Genomic DNA, 12,055 nt, shown 5'->3' on the forward strand with positions numbered 1-12,055 from the left:
TTGTATTGTTATTTTCATTTATTTTTAGTACTGTTTTATCATTATTATTATTATTATTATTATTATTAAACGATCCACTTTAATTACCAGAGGGGGAGATGTGCACTTTGCGCGCGCCCTGCTTACCTCTACGTGCGCGCCGCCGATATCCAATCGCGACCGTTAGCTGGAGCGAGCGCGCTGGTACCAAAGAGGAGAGAAATCTGAGCGGCGGCACCGGCTGATGTGAAAAGTCACCGTATCTGATCTGAACCCGGCTTCCCGTCGTCTGCACGGACCCGTCGGGGGGAAATGAGAATCGCCATTTGCCAGACGGTGAGTTGGTGATTCCGACACGCGGCTGTACTTTTGTTGAGGCACTTGGGAAGACTTGTTATGTTGGACGACGAATCGCCTGCAGTGTCTGCGCTCTCCCGTCCCGATCTCAAAATGGCGGAGAGGCCGAAGGCTAAGCTAGGCTAGGCTAAGCTAGGCTAGGTGGCAAAGTTGCCCCTCGCAGGAGCCTCGGTTTAGAGGCTGAACGTCGCGATAGTGTCGCGGGGATATAAATGGAAAACGTTTCGTGTCAGTATCACCCTTTGAAGAGCGTCTCTGCGGTTCTCTACCCACGCGGGACTCGTATCGAGACACTTGTTGTGAAAGCTAGCCGAACATTTGGCTAACGTTAGCTTCGGCTAATTGTGGGAGTTCTAGGGCGAACGAGCTAACGTGGTACGTTAGCAGGCTGAGCTAGCGTCGGTGCTGTCAGTTTGCTGCCATGTTTTTCTACAGCCGGGTGCAAACATTATGATGTTGTTGAGGAAAAATGCACAATTTGAATGTTACACGTTCAATCGAGCCCCTGATTGTTGTTGAATCACGTGATTTGTACGGATAACTTTACTGCGCTAATAGTTTAGCCAGTGCTGTTTTCTGCGCGTGAATAACAGCTAATAGCCCTATAATCAAACTTGGCTCGCTTATCACAACCTCCTGTACACGTTAGTGAGGTGTCGGTTAACATATCTCCAAAAGTCTGTTGTGTTGCTCGGCTTCTTGGTGCCACAGACCAACGCCCTTTGTGTTTTGAAACGATGACTGGGTGTTAGCATAAATCTACTCGGCTCAAACTGACAGCTCCCACTGGTTAACGCGTACGTTGCCGTGCTAAGCTAACGTTAGCTGGAAAGGGCGTTGCTGAGCCATTGCTGCAACTTTGCCCTTGTGGCCATCGAAGCTTGGGAGTCACATCACCGGGGCCAGATTTTCTCCTCCATTATTAAAACAGTGTTCAGCCCATTTTGGGTTGTTTTTTGTGCATGATGCGCGGTCCCTTAACGCAGTCCACCCATGATTTACAACCAGGGTGGAGGCTGAAAAGGGAATCACTCCAGGAATAACGACACTGAACCTGGCTAACGTAGATTTCACTTGATTCATAGAAAGGTCTCATGTGCTGAATTTCTCAAGCCAACTAAAGGCCTACAGATTGTCTAGTAGTTGCTATTGCGTAGCATTAAAGGTGAAGGCCTATTCCATTAGAAAAGGGTATGAGAGAAATTATCATTTATTTCTGTTTAACGTTTCCCATCATCTTCATCATCTTTTTCCCAGTAAATCTTGTGAGATAATTGAGGTTGATGTTGTCACATGTTCTTATTTCCCCCTCTGTATTGTATAACTACACTTACTTAATTGCAATACTTTTTAATGAAAGGATAAACCAATATGTATTGGTGTTATGCTTTTGATCTCCTTGTCACATTGAAGTCCTGATCATTGATAACACATGGAGTATGTCATATATACTGTTTGACCAGCTTTTGAACTGTTTTGATTGTGCAGCAATACATAATTTACTTAATATTGTAGAGAAATCCAGGAGTTAAGAGACATCATTGTTTTCAAAGTAGTCATGAAGTGCTGTGTAGGGTGCCAGTGGAAAGAAAGCAATGATTTTTCGTGCTGTTTGAATTTGTAATCAAACATTGCCTAGTCAGTTTGTACTCTCACGATGTTGTTTGGCCTGAAGGTCACCCCATGAGGAGGGACATTGCTCAGCAGCTTCACACAAACAGAGCATGATGACTGAAAGCTTGATATGCTGCTTTCATTGCCTTTTTCTCATCTAGTGTTTACGTTTATTGGCTTCCTTTTCTGTAGCCAATGGTACTTTTTGTATGTCCCTCCTGCTTTAAAAAATACATTAAAATAACACTAATACACTAGACATTTAATAGAATTTGCTTTGGCGATATATATTAAGGCAGTTTCCATTCAAGACTTTAGGATCCTTCCAAACAGCAATCTGGGGCTTATTTATCCTCTGGCTCTAATTCTACTTCTAATCCTGATGCACAGTTAGGTGCACCTCCAACTATTACTTTAATTATGTTTGTAAAACCTATAAAATGACAGAATTTCTTCATTAATTGATTAGTTGCTCCACAGGTACTCTGCAACCGTTTTAATTAAATTGTTTAAATCAATTATTAAACATTTGTGGTTTCCAGCTTCTCCAGTGTGAGGATCATTGTAAATTAAATATGTTTGGGATCAACTGAACAACAAGACATCCAAGCTCATCTCCTGGGGGTTTAAGAAACATGACATTTTTGTATTATTTTTATAAGGATCACACTGTTGCATTTACAAAGACATTTCTTCACATGTTCAGAAAATGTTACATAAATGTAAAGCTTGAAAAGGGCTCGTCTGTGTGGAGAATAGAGGTAGAGCCTGTGTCACATCTCTGCTGTAGGCGATGCTTGTTTAACTGAACGTGGCTCTGTGTTGAAGTAGAAAAAATATCCAGTGCCCTGAAAAAGTCAGATGAGGCAAAATTGACGTTATAGCTGGCTAATGTAGCCCCAAGCTAAGTCAGATAAACTTTTCACCTTTTATAGTTGTATTTGTGTACTTTGATCATGAGCAGATGTACTAAGAAGGGATCCTGCTCCATCTTATTTTGGTTCTTTGAGAATGTTCTTGTTATCTGTTAATGTTTTACTCAAACCAATCTGCCTGTTTTTTTATTTAAATCTTCTGACAGTTTTGTGTTTCAATAGTTTATTTGTATCTACGTTAGAGCCGCTATGTTTATAATCGATTCATTAAGTCTATGAAATATCGGAGTAAAACATGTCCATCACAATTCACCAGAGTTCAAGGTCATGTCTCGTTTGAGAGTCAAAAAGTAAATAGATATCAGTGTTTTCTACAGCTGCATACTCCTCATTGAAACAAACACTGCTACAGGCTGAGAGTGCTGCACACTGTTCCACAATGAAGTAACTGTGCAGAGCACAAAGTTAAGCTGAGCGTACACTTTACGATTCAAGCCCGTTTTTGTCCGAACTCTTTTTAAAAGTCGTACGATTTCCAGCTTTGTCGTCTGCTGTGCAATTTTGCGATTTATTGCTCTTGAGTGATCTTCAGACTCTGTTATAAATTTCTGACATGTCAGAAATTTTGGTCGGCCAACACCATCGTCATGCACAGTTGAAGCAGAGCTATGAGTGGATTTCCTCAAACTCTGTGCCTTTTTCCTGACTTCGCCTATGCTAAGTGAAACTGAACTGAACTGAATTGAAGAAGCCGCTTGGATGAGAGATGAAACGTGTCACTTAATCACATGATGTAGCCTCTGTAATGGGCTTTCGTTTGATAACATGTATACACTGACAGTGGCATTTCACAAGTACACTGTGTCGAAGTTCTGAACCAAACGTCACTAGGAAATGACCACCTGCATAGTTCACACATCAACAGAGACGTTTGGTATGAAAACAGTACAAACCCTCTGGTTGTCCTTTTCCTTTGGTAGAATCTTGTTTATGTGTTCAGGTGAATTCAAAGTCATCGTGACCTGTTCAGAGAAACGGACTGTGCCTTTAGACCATCAGACCGGTCATAAATAAATGGCCTCTGCATTATGTCCTTTTGATAAACCTGACACATACACAGGACCTTGAACCCTTTGTAATTTATGACCCTGACACTAAGCAACGATAACATCACATTTGCCTCTCAGTGCAATAACTGATGTAATAAATCTTAGTGTCAGAAATAGAGACTTGAAAATGCTTTTACAAGATAACATTTTTATCTATTAGTACATGTGTAGCTCTCAAATACAGTAGGTGGCGAAGCTCAGGAGTCGAAGACAGGTGCAGGAGCCACGGACTGTCTTGGTTATGTAATAGTTGGGAGGTTGGTCTGTTTGGTCAAATGGCTATTTTTGAAACACACAGAGTGCTGCTCTGCTACAATCAGTAGTGTCCTGTCAACTCGGAGCATTCATCACGTTGAGTTCTCTCTAGGACACTTGATGTGCGGCCCTGGCTGAGTGTTTTCTGGCCCCTGCCGCTGCGATTCTTCCACTGGAAAGAAATGCTTATCTGTATAAGTATAAATACATGCAGAAAAAAATAACCAATCTGAAATTCAAGACTCGTCTCCAACACCATTCTTTAATTTCTTGAAGCTGTGTTTTGTGTTTTAGAAGCAGCAGCTGTCAATAGACAAAGAAATGCACAAGAACGATGCACCAGACAACGATACAGACAAGGGCACCTGCTGTTTAGGTCCTCTCCCAATGTCTGGGGTTAATCCTGTTAGCTACCGTCCAGTCCCTTTACATTGCACTGTCAGCTGTGAGGAGGGCTTGTGGTCTCTGTCACTTTGAAACACACACACACAGACTGTAAATTGTCTGGTCTAGCCGCTAAGCAGCTTAGTGAAATTGTGGCCCCAGGTGCAGGTGCTGTGTGGAAGCTTAGGAAGTGATTTGTTATTAGTTTAGCGATCACTGAGGGGTGAGTTTTGATTTTGCAGCGTGTGATGAGGATCTCTGCTCCTCTATTGGGATGGTGGGATGATCACATTGTCCCCACAAGTCAGAATCAAATTATAATAAATGCTCGAAACTGCTGCAGTCACAAATTGTTTACAAAAGTTGTTGGAAACATAAACTGGGCTTTTGCAACATCCACGAATCAAGAAGGTTGAGAATTCCCTATTCTACAACTATACTTTCTCGATGTGTGTGGAAATGTATGTCATGTAGTAAAAGCTGAAGTAGAGCTGGGTGATCTGACCTCAAATCAATCTCATCATTAATTTAGGATTATTTTCTAACAAACAAAGTAAACTTCAAGTCCTGTACATTCATAGCTTCTGATTGTGTTTCTTGTTAACTTGTAAAGTCTGCTCAGGTACAGGCTACCCGGGCCTCTGCAAAATGAACATAGCAGAAACCATACAGTTCATGAATGCACGCATTGGTGAAAGTATTAACCGACATGAGCAAGATTAAGTCGTTTACAGGTTATAAATGTCGATTTCTATATATTTTTGGTAAATTGACCAGCCCTAGTCTGAAGATCCATGACAGAGCATCTAAAATAGTGTCTTATAATTGTCTTTCTTTCCTAGAAAGTACACATACTTTCAGCTCCCTCACTTTTCCTGTATTTTTTTTAACTGACTCCTCTCTCCCTCTTCTCTTCATCAGGTGATGGGCACGTCTGATCACTGAGTGAGATTTGGACCAATACTCGTGGAGCCTTGACCCGACGGTTGATCGACAGCCGCACCTCCAGTTGAACTCCCCCCTCGGTGGCCCTTTTTCACCACTGCCGAGTCTCTGAAGGAAGAAAATCCCAGAGGGACCAGAAACCTCGTCGCCGCACACTTCCTAGCCAGACTCCCCCAGTACCTCACCTCACCCTCACCTCCCCAAGAGGGAGAGAACAGCAGCCACCATGGTGCTGTCACAGAGACAAAGAGATGAACTGTGAGTGCTTGCATGTAAATGTGTGCCGGCTCATTATACATGCAAACAAGAACAGACATGTTGACGAACAAACATTTATGCTTGTGTAGAAGTGTATTTAAGGCCATGTACATGTCGGCTTTTAAGCAATAACCCAATGTTTGTCCGCAAACACAAAAGTACATCCCCGTGTTAAGAAAGCAGTGGATTATGATCAGCTGTTTGAGTCATCGTGAGAAAGTGCGTTAATTAACAAGAATGTGTAACCTTTGAGGAAATGTGACGAGATGTGAGCTTCAATGTGCTTCACTTGATAGCTACTTAGTGAATATTTCATAACCCACATGACCGGAGCAGAGAAGTGAGGGGGAAGGGGAACGAGGAGGAACTTGAAAATATGATGTTTTTTTAATGTGCGCCACTCTGTGCAGTGGTATCTGGCTCGCTGATCGCATGGCATGCACTCCACTTCAGCACAGCCCAGTCTAGACAACACAACACAACATATTGTATCATCGTTGTCGAGCTCTTATAAGTCAAGAACAAGTGGACTGTCTATGTTGAGTTTGTAAAATGATTCGATTGGGATCGTCAAGTGGAAATCCTGTTGTGGTTGAATTTTTTCAAAGTTTATAACAAACAGTTGTATCAGTGCTACAATTATAAGCAGTTCAAAATAGATGCAGCCCTAAATTTAGCCCCGTTACTCATTAAATATTCAGCCATCATCTCAAGGAGCTGCTCAACTCATTTATTTAAATGTGTGTGTGTGTGTGTGTCTATACGTCTGTGTATGTGTGTAGACGAGCCTCTGTGTTAAAGGTTGTCTCCATGTGCTTGTGGTTGCCTTGTGCTTGTGTTGCCAGTGTTCAGTCTTTGTGGCAAGTGGTTTCCAAGCTGCAGAGCAAAACACAGTTTCCCCATAATTCAGCCCTTACAATTTATTTCCTGTGCTGGAGATCTGTAGTTTCTTTTGGCACGTGTTCAAATTTGTGGACATTTAAGCTGAAACTGTTAAACTTGATCCAATTGCTCCCATTTGTTGGGTGTGGCCTCCTTTTTTTCAAGGAGCAGCCAGCATCTCTGTTTAAGTGGAGTTGATATTTAATAGATAAAGAGCTTTATCTGTTTAAGTGTAAATTCCTTTTACTATATTAGGAATAATAACTTGAAATTGCCCTGATAATGACTACCTTAGAATGGTCTCTGGGTATATGCTAGCATCTTTGACGAGCTGACCTGTAACTGATGACATGTTAACACCTGAAACCTTTTTAAAACGTCTGCTTTATTCAATCTTTTCACAGAAACCGAGCTATAGCCGACTATCTCCGCTCCAATGGATACGAGGAGGCCTATTCCACCTTCAAGAAAGAGGCAGAGATAGATATGGTACAGAGCGACAGAAACACTGAAATGTTCAGACCAATGACAAAACGTTGTTAACTGAATATTTACTGAGAGGTCAGTGGATCCTTTCTCACTGTCTGTGTCTTTCCTCTACCCACAGAATGAAGAGGTAGATAAAAAGTATGCAGGGCTTTTGGAAAAGAAATGGACCTCAGTCATCAGATTACAGAAAAAGGTAAGGAAGTTTGAACTCTGATTGTGTTTTTTGAATTTGAGAGATATTTGATACATGCTTTAGAATTCAAATGTAATGCAGACTTATCCTGTGGGCTTGCGGTGTAGCGGTGGGTACTTGTGTTATCATGCTCCCTCTCCTACCTAGAATAATAATAATAAATAAAAAACAAGTAAACTTCAGCAGATTTTTTGAAATCGTAAAAAGATTAGAGTTAAATAATGGTAAATCATTACATTTATATTTTTCTTATATTGGGAGACGCTTTTTCTGATCACTTTCTTCCATCTCCTCTGGTCCTTATCTCGTCCCCCTGCTTCAGGTGATGGAGTTGGAGTCAAAGTTAAACGAGGCGAAGGAGGAGATGACACATGGAGGAACTGTGGGTCAGAAGAGAGATCCCAAGGAGTGGATCCCCCGTCCCCCAGAGAGATACGCCCTGAGCGGGCACCGCGCCCCGGTCACGCGCGTTATATTCCACCCCGTCTTCTCTGTCATGGTCACAGCCTCTGAGGATGCCACCATCAAGGTCTGTGTGTATGTTTACAAACAGGGTTTACACAGTGATCTGCCAGTTTGTTAAGTACAGCTACCTCCATCTGATTTGATACAGCACAATAATCCTGATCATCAGCTCCAAATGCAACCCGTCATATTCAGTTATTGTTGAAATTTATGATCAACTTTTACCACCATTCGATCTGATGCAACACAAACCAAACAACTGCAGCCTCCAGAGTGCCCATATACATAAATCAATACCTGTCTAACAGTGTAAGCAAGGAGCTCTGTAGCATGGCTTTTGCAGTGAATTATATTACATTCATATGTATATGCCTACAATATACTACAATACTAAAGGCAATTCGTAACTGTATAAATATATCTTAGTACAGAGGGGGTGATGTTAATATATTATTTATATATATATATATATATATATAAAAAAGGGATTTGTTTGCGTCACTTAGGTTTTTTGGAAAATGTCTAACAAAGTTAGTGGTGTAGTGCAGACTTAACCTCCTTTAAAAACTGCCCTAAAACATTGTTTTACAGCTTGAAAACAAATATCCATGTACAGCAATTAAAAGATTATATATTATGCATTAATTTATGTATCGCGAGGTCCCATGTCTGCTCTCTGCAAATGTCAAAATGTCTCTAGAAATGACTCCTTTTGCTCTCCCTATCTTCACATAGTCTAATATATAAAAGTGTGTCTCTAGCAGGCTGTGGTGGCTGAATGCAAAGTGAATGAAAGCAAGATCAGTGAGCTTTGCAGCTCAGCACAACACAGCCTCGGCAGCTCTGACCCTTCGGATCAAAGCTGTACTGCAGATCTGAGGCTGCTCTGCCCTTTTATCCTCCCTGCCTCTGCTTCAGCATGCACCCCCCTCTCCCTCCCTTTATCCTCCTCCTCCCCCATCCCCTCCCGGCCCTTCCTCCCTCTCTCTTGTTTCTTTTTTCTGCTTTGTCACTGCTCATCTGTGTGGAGATGGGCTGATGCACTTGTTGTCAGAGGCAACACTCCCAGAGCACAGCACCATGGGAAACATGCAAATCTGTTCCCTCTTTCAGCCACTACTCTTCATTTCAGTTTAAAGTAAACTGTTTCATATTTAACAGTTTATCTGTGTGTCTGACTGCAGGTTTCATTATTCACTTTTCAGTTCAATGTTAAAACACAGGAAGTAACCTGAAACTCATCCCACCTGTTGAATCTATCAAATAATACATTATTCAAACACAATGAGTTACAAATTTCACAGTAAAATGTGATATTTAGAGTAAGGTAATTATCTCGATGCAGGTGAGACTGAAGTTCCTGTGTCTGACTCACTGTATGTAATTGTAGGTGTGGGACTACGAGGCCGGGGACTTTGAGCGAACCCTGAAGGGCCACACAGACTCTGTGCAGGACATCTCCTTTGACCAGACAGGGAAGCTGTTGGCTTCATGTTCAGCTGACATGAGCATCAAACTCTGGGACTTCCAGGGTTTCGAGTGTATCCGAACAATGCATGGTAAGTGATATTTAAAATGATAATGACTATAATACAGGAGCACCTGAAAAACTGCTGTCGCTTATACACAACACACATATACAATGATATATAATCTGATATAGAAACTTTGAAATTTCTTATCTGTCTCATTTTTGATTTGATGCAATGTTTTTTTTACTTATGAATGGACCCAACAAATACAGTAAATGGGTGTTCAATCATTGTCTGTGTATTTTTAGTAACTGAATATAGAAGTCTTTTTCTAATGAAGAGTTGGTCTTATGTTATGAATCTAAATAGTTTTGGACACATCTGACTCTGTGGTTTAAGTATTTAGATGAACTCAAACCAGTCGCACAACTAAACTATTGACTGTGTCGTCCAGGCCACGATCACAATGTGTCGTCTGTAGCCATCATGCCAAATGGTGACCACATAGTGTCGGCTTCCAGAGACAAGTCCATCAAGATGTGGGAGGTGTCCACTGGGTAAGTGAGGGCCAGCCTTATTACAACTGTCATTACCACAAGCTCACATAGCAGAGGAAATCATAATGCATTTTGTTAATTTTTTCCATCTTCAAAAATTCCATATTTTCATTCTTTCTTTCCATGGTTAAAACTATAGAGATGATGCTGTTTCTTTAGCATACCATTTGATTCATGCTGAAAGCTGCTCTCTCACAGTTTGACTTACAATGGGTCCATGTACAGGTACTGTGTGAAGACCTTCACAGGCCACAGAGAGTGGGTGAGGATGGTGCGTCCCAACCAGGACGGCTCATTGCTCGCCAGCTGCTCCAACGACCAGACTGTGCGTGTGTGGGTGGTCACCTCGAAGGAGTGCAAAGCTGAGTTGCGGGAGCATGAACATGTGGTAGAGTGTATCGCCTGGGCCCCTGACACTGCTCACCCCACCATCCTGGAGGCCACAGGCTCCGAGGTAAATACGGCTGCTACAGGATCTGACCTTAACCCACAGAGGATGTTTGTGTGTGTCTGCTTCAGCTGCAGAGTTTCCCACAATTGTTAATACCAAAGTGGAATCACATGATCTGCATTGATTGCTTTATTAGAAATCAATGTTCTTATTTTAAGAAAACTTTAACATTCAACAGAACTGTTTCAGTGAGGCCAGTGAGGCTTCAGTGAAGATAGAAATGGAAAATGTTCTGTTTTTAGCAGTAGTAGATTTTGATTCAAACTAATCAGTCTGTCACAATCAGCTGCTTTTGTATAAAGAACTCACCACACTGATCTTCAGGTAGTGAGATTTTTTTGCTGGTGTCTCTGTGAGTCTGTATTTAAAAAACAATGATACAATGGAAACAATGCAAACAACTGTATCATCAGGTTTACAGTGACAATGCTAACATGCAGATGTTCAGCAGGTTCCAGATTTGGCTGTTGTAAACTACTTATACAAATTCTCTGATGGAATAGAGGTGCTCCATTTGAATTTTTACAGAACTCTTCCTGCCAGGCCTCTGGTAAAATGTCAGAGTGAACCCATATCAGAATACTGCAGGGACATTTCTGGAAAAATCTAAAAGAGAGTGGACATGCTGATGATGTTTCTGTGCAGCAGACATAAAACTAGAAAAAAGCTAATGTCAGGTGTCAGAAATGTACAAGAGGCAAAGACAAATTCCGGATAATGTCCAGACCCATTTTCAAGTTCATATTTGAGAATACAAGCACAAATCAAAATATTGGACAATTTAAATTTGCACCTGATTGATTGAACATTCCTGCAGCCTTACCACTGTCTGATTTATATCTTAGAAGCATCTTTTTGATTCATTGTTCTCTTTCATGTAGACTCACTGTTTCTTACATCTTCCCTGTCGCGGTTTTGCAGAGCAAGAAAAGTGGAAAGCCTGGCCCCTTCCTTCTCTCTGGATCCAGAGATAAAACCATTAAGATGTGGGACGTCAGCACTGGGCTCTGCCTTATGACTCTGGTCAGTTGTTCAAGCGATGGTTATTATGAATGTCTCTCTGTTCCTGCTTACTAGTAAAGGGAGTGGTGGATAATCGGTCTTTGTCCTTCAGGTGGGACATGACAACTGGGTCCGTGGGATCTTGTTTCATCCTGGAGGAAGATTCATAGTGAGCTGTGCTGATGACAAAACCCTTAGGATCTGGGACTACAAGAACAAACGCTGCATGAAGACCCTGTGTGCCCATGAACACTTTGTTACCTCTCTGGGTAAGACAAAGTTACCTAATGAAGTTAATCTTGCATCACCTCCTCCTCCTTCTACGTCAGAGGTAAACCTGTGAAAATATATAACATTAACTGTTTACCCCTCTTGCAGATTTCCACAAGACTGCTCCATACGTGGTGACGGGAAGTGTCGATCAGACAGTTAAAGTCTGGGAGTGCCGCTGAGACCACGTCCATCTCGTGCCCTGTCCTGCCTCCGACGACTCCCCCCCCCCCCCCCCCCCCCCCCCCCCCCCCCCCACACACCCAAGCTCCAGAAGCAGTCCTAACACCCCACCCGACCCTCTCCCTTCTGTCCTGACACCCAGCCCAATCCCTCACCTCTCGCACTACAAACCATAGTTGACCATGGCGCTTTCCCTTCTCCCCGTCCCCTCCCCTCGCTCCCCTCTCCTTCCCCACTCCCCTACATCAGTCCAGCCCTATTAAGAAGACTATTGTCCTTTTATGTAAATTATTCTGGATGTAGGGTACGCTTAAT

At 42.1% G+C, this 12,055-nt stretch overlaps 1 protein-coding gene across 1 annotated transcript; it reads left to right on the forward strand.

The window, feature by feature from the left end:
• The first annotated feature begins 156 nt into the window (after positions 1-156).
• Positions 157-11,794, forward strand: LOC128457550 (lissencephaly-1 homolog B). Its single transcript, XM_053442295.1, has 11 exons — positions 157-315; positions 5,495-5,776; positions 7,063-7,147; positions 7,266-7,340; positions 7,663-7,869; positions 9,196-9,364; positions 9,732-9,834; positions 10,060-10,288; positions 11,207-11,308; positions 11,400-11,556; positions 11,666-11,794. The coding sequence occupies exons 2-11, from the start codon at positions 5,745-5,747 to the stop codon at positions 11,737-11,739; spliced, it is 1,233 nt and encodes a 410-aa protein (XP_053298270.1). The 5' UTR covers positions 157-315; positions 5,495-5,744; the 3' UTR covers positions 11,740-11,794.
• Positions 11,795-12,055: the final 261 nt, after the last annotated feature.

This window comes from Pleuronectes platessa, chromosome 15, assembly GCF_947347685.1.
Source record: "Pleuronectes platessa chromosome 15, fPlePla1.1, whole genome shotgun sequence".
Taxonomy (NCBI): domain Eukaryota; kingdom Metazoa; phylum Chordata; class Actinopteri; order Pleuronectiformes; family Pleuronectidae; genus Pleuronectes; species Pleuronectes platessa.

What these genes read in the sequence shown, in the direction of transcription:
- LOC128457550 (XM_053442295.1), top strand. Translation starts at nt 5,745, where the DNA reads ATGGTGCTGTCACAGAGACAAAGAGATGAACT. An exon ending in CAGAGACAAAGAGATGAACT is followed by an intron (nt 5,777 to 7,062) that starts GTGAGTGCTTGC and finishes ATCTTTTCACAG; the next exon opens with AAACCGAGCTATAGCCGACT. An exon ending in ACACTTTGTTACCTCTCTGG is followed by an intron (nt 11,557 to 11,665) that starts GTAAGACAAAGT and finishes CCCCTCTTGCAG; the next exon opens with ATTTCCACAAGACTGCTCCA.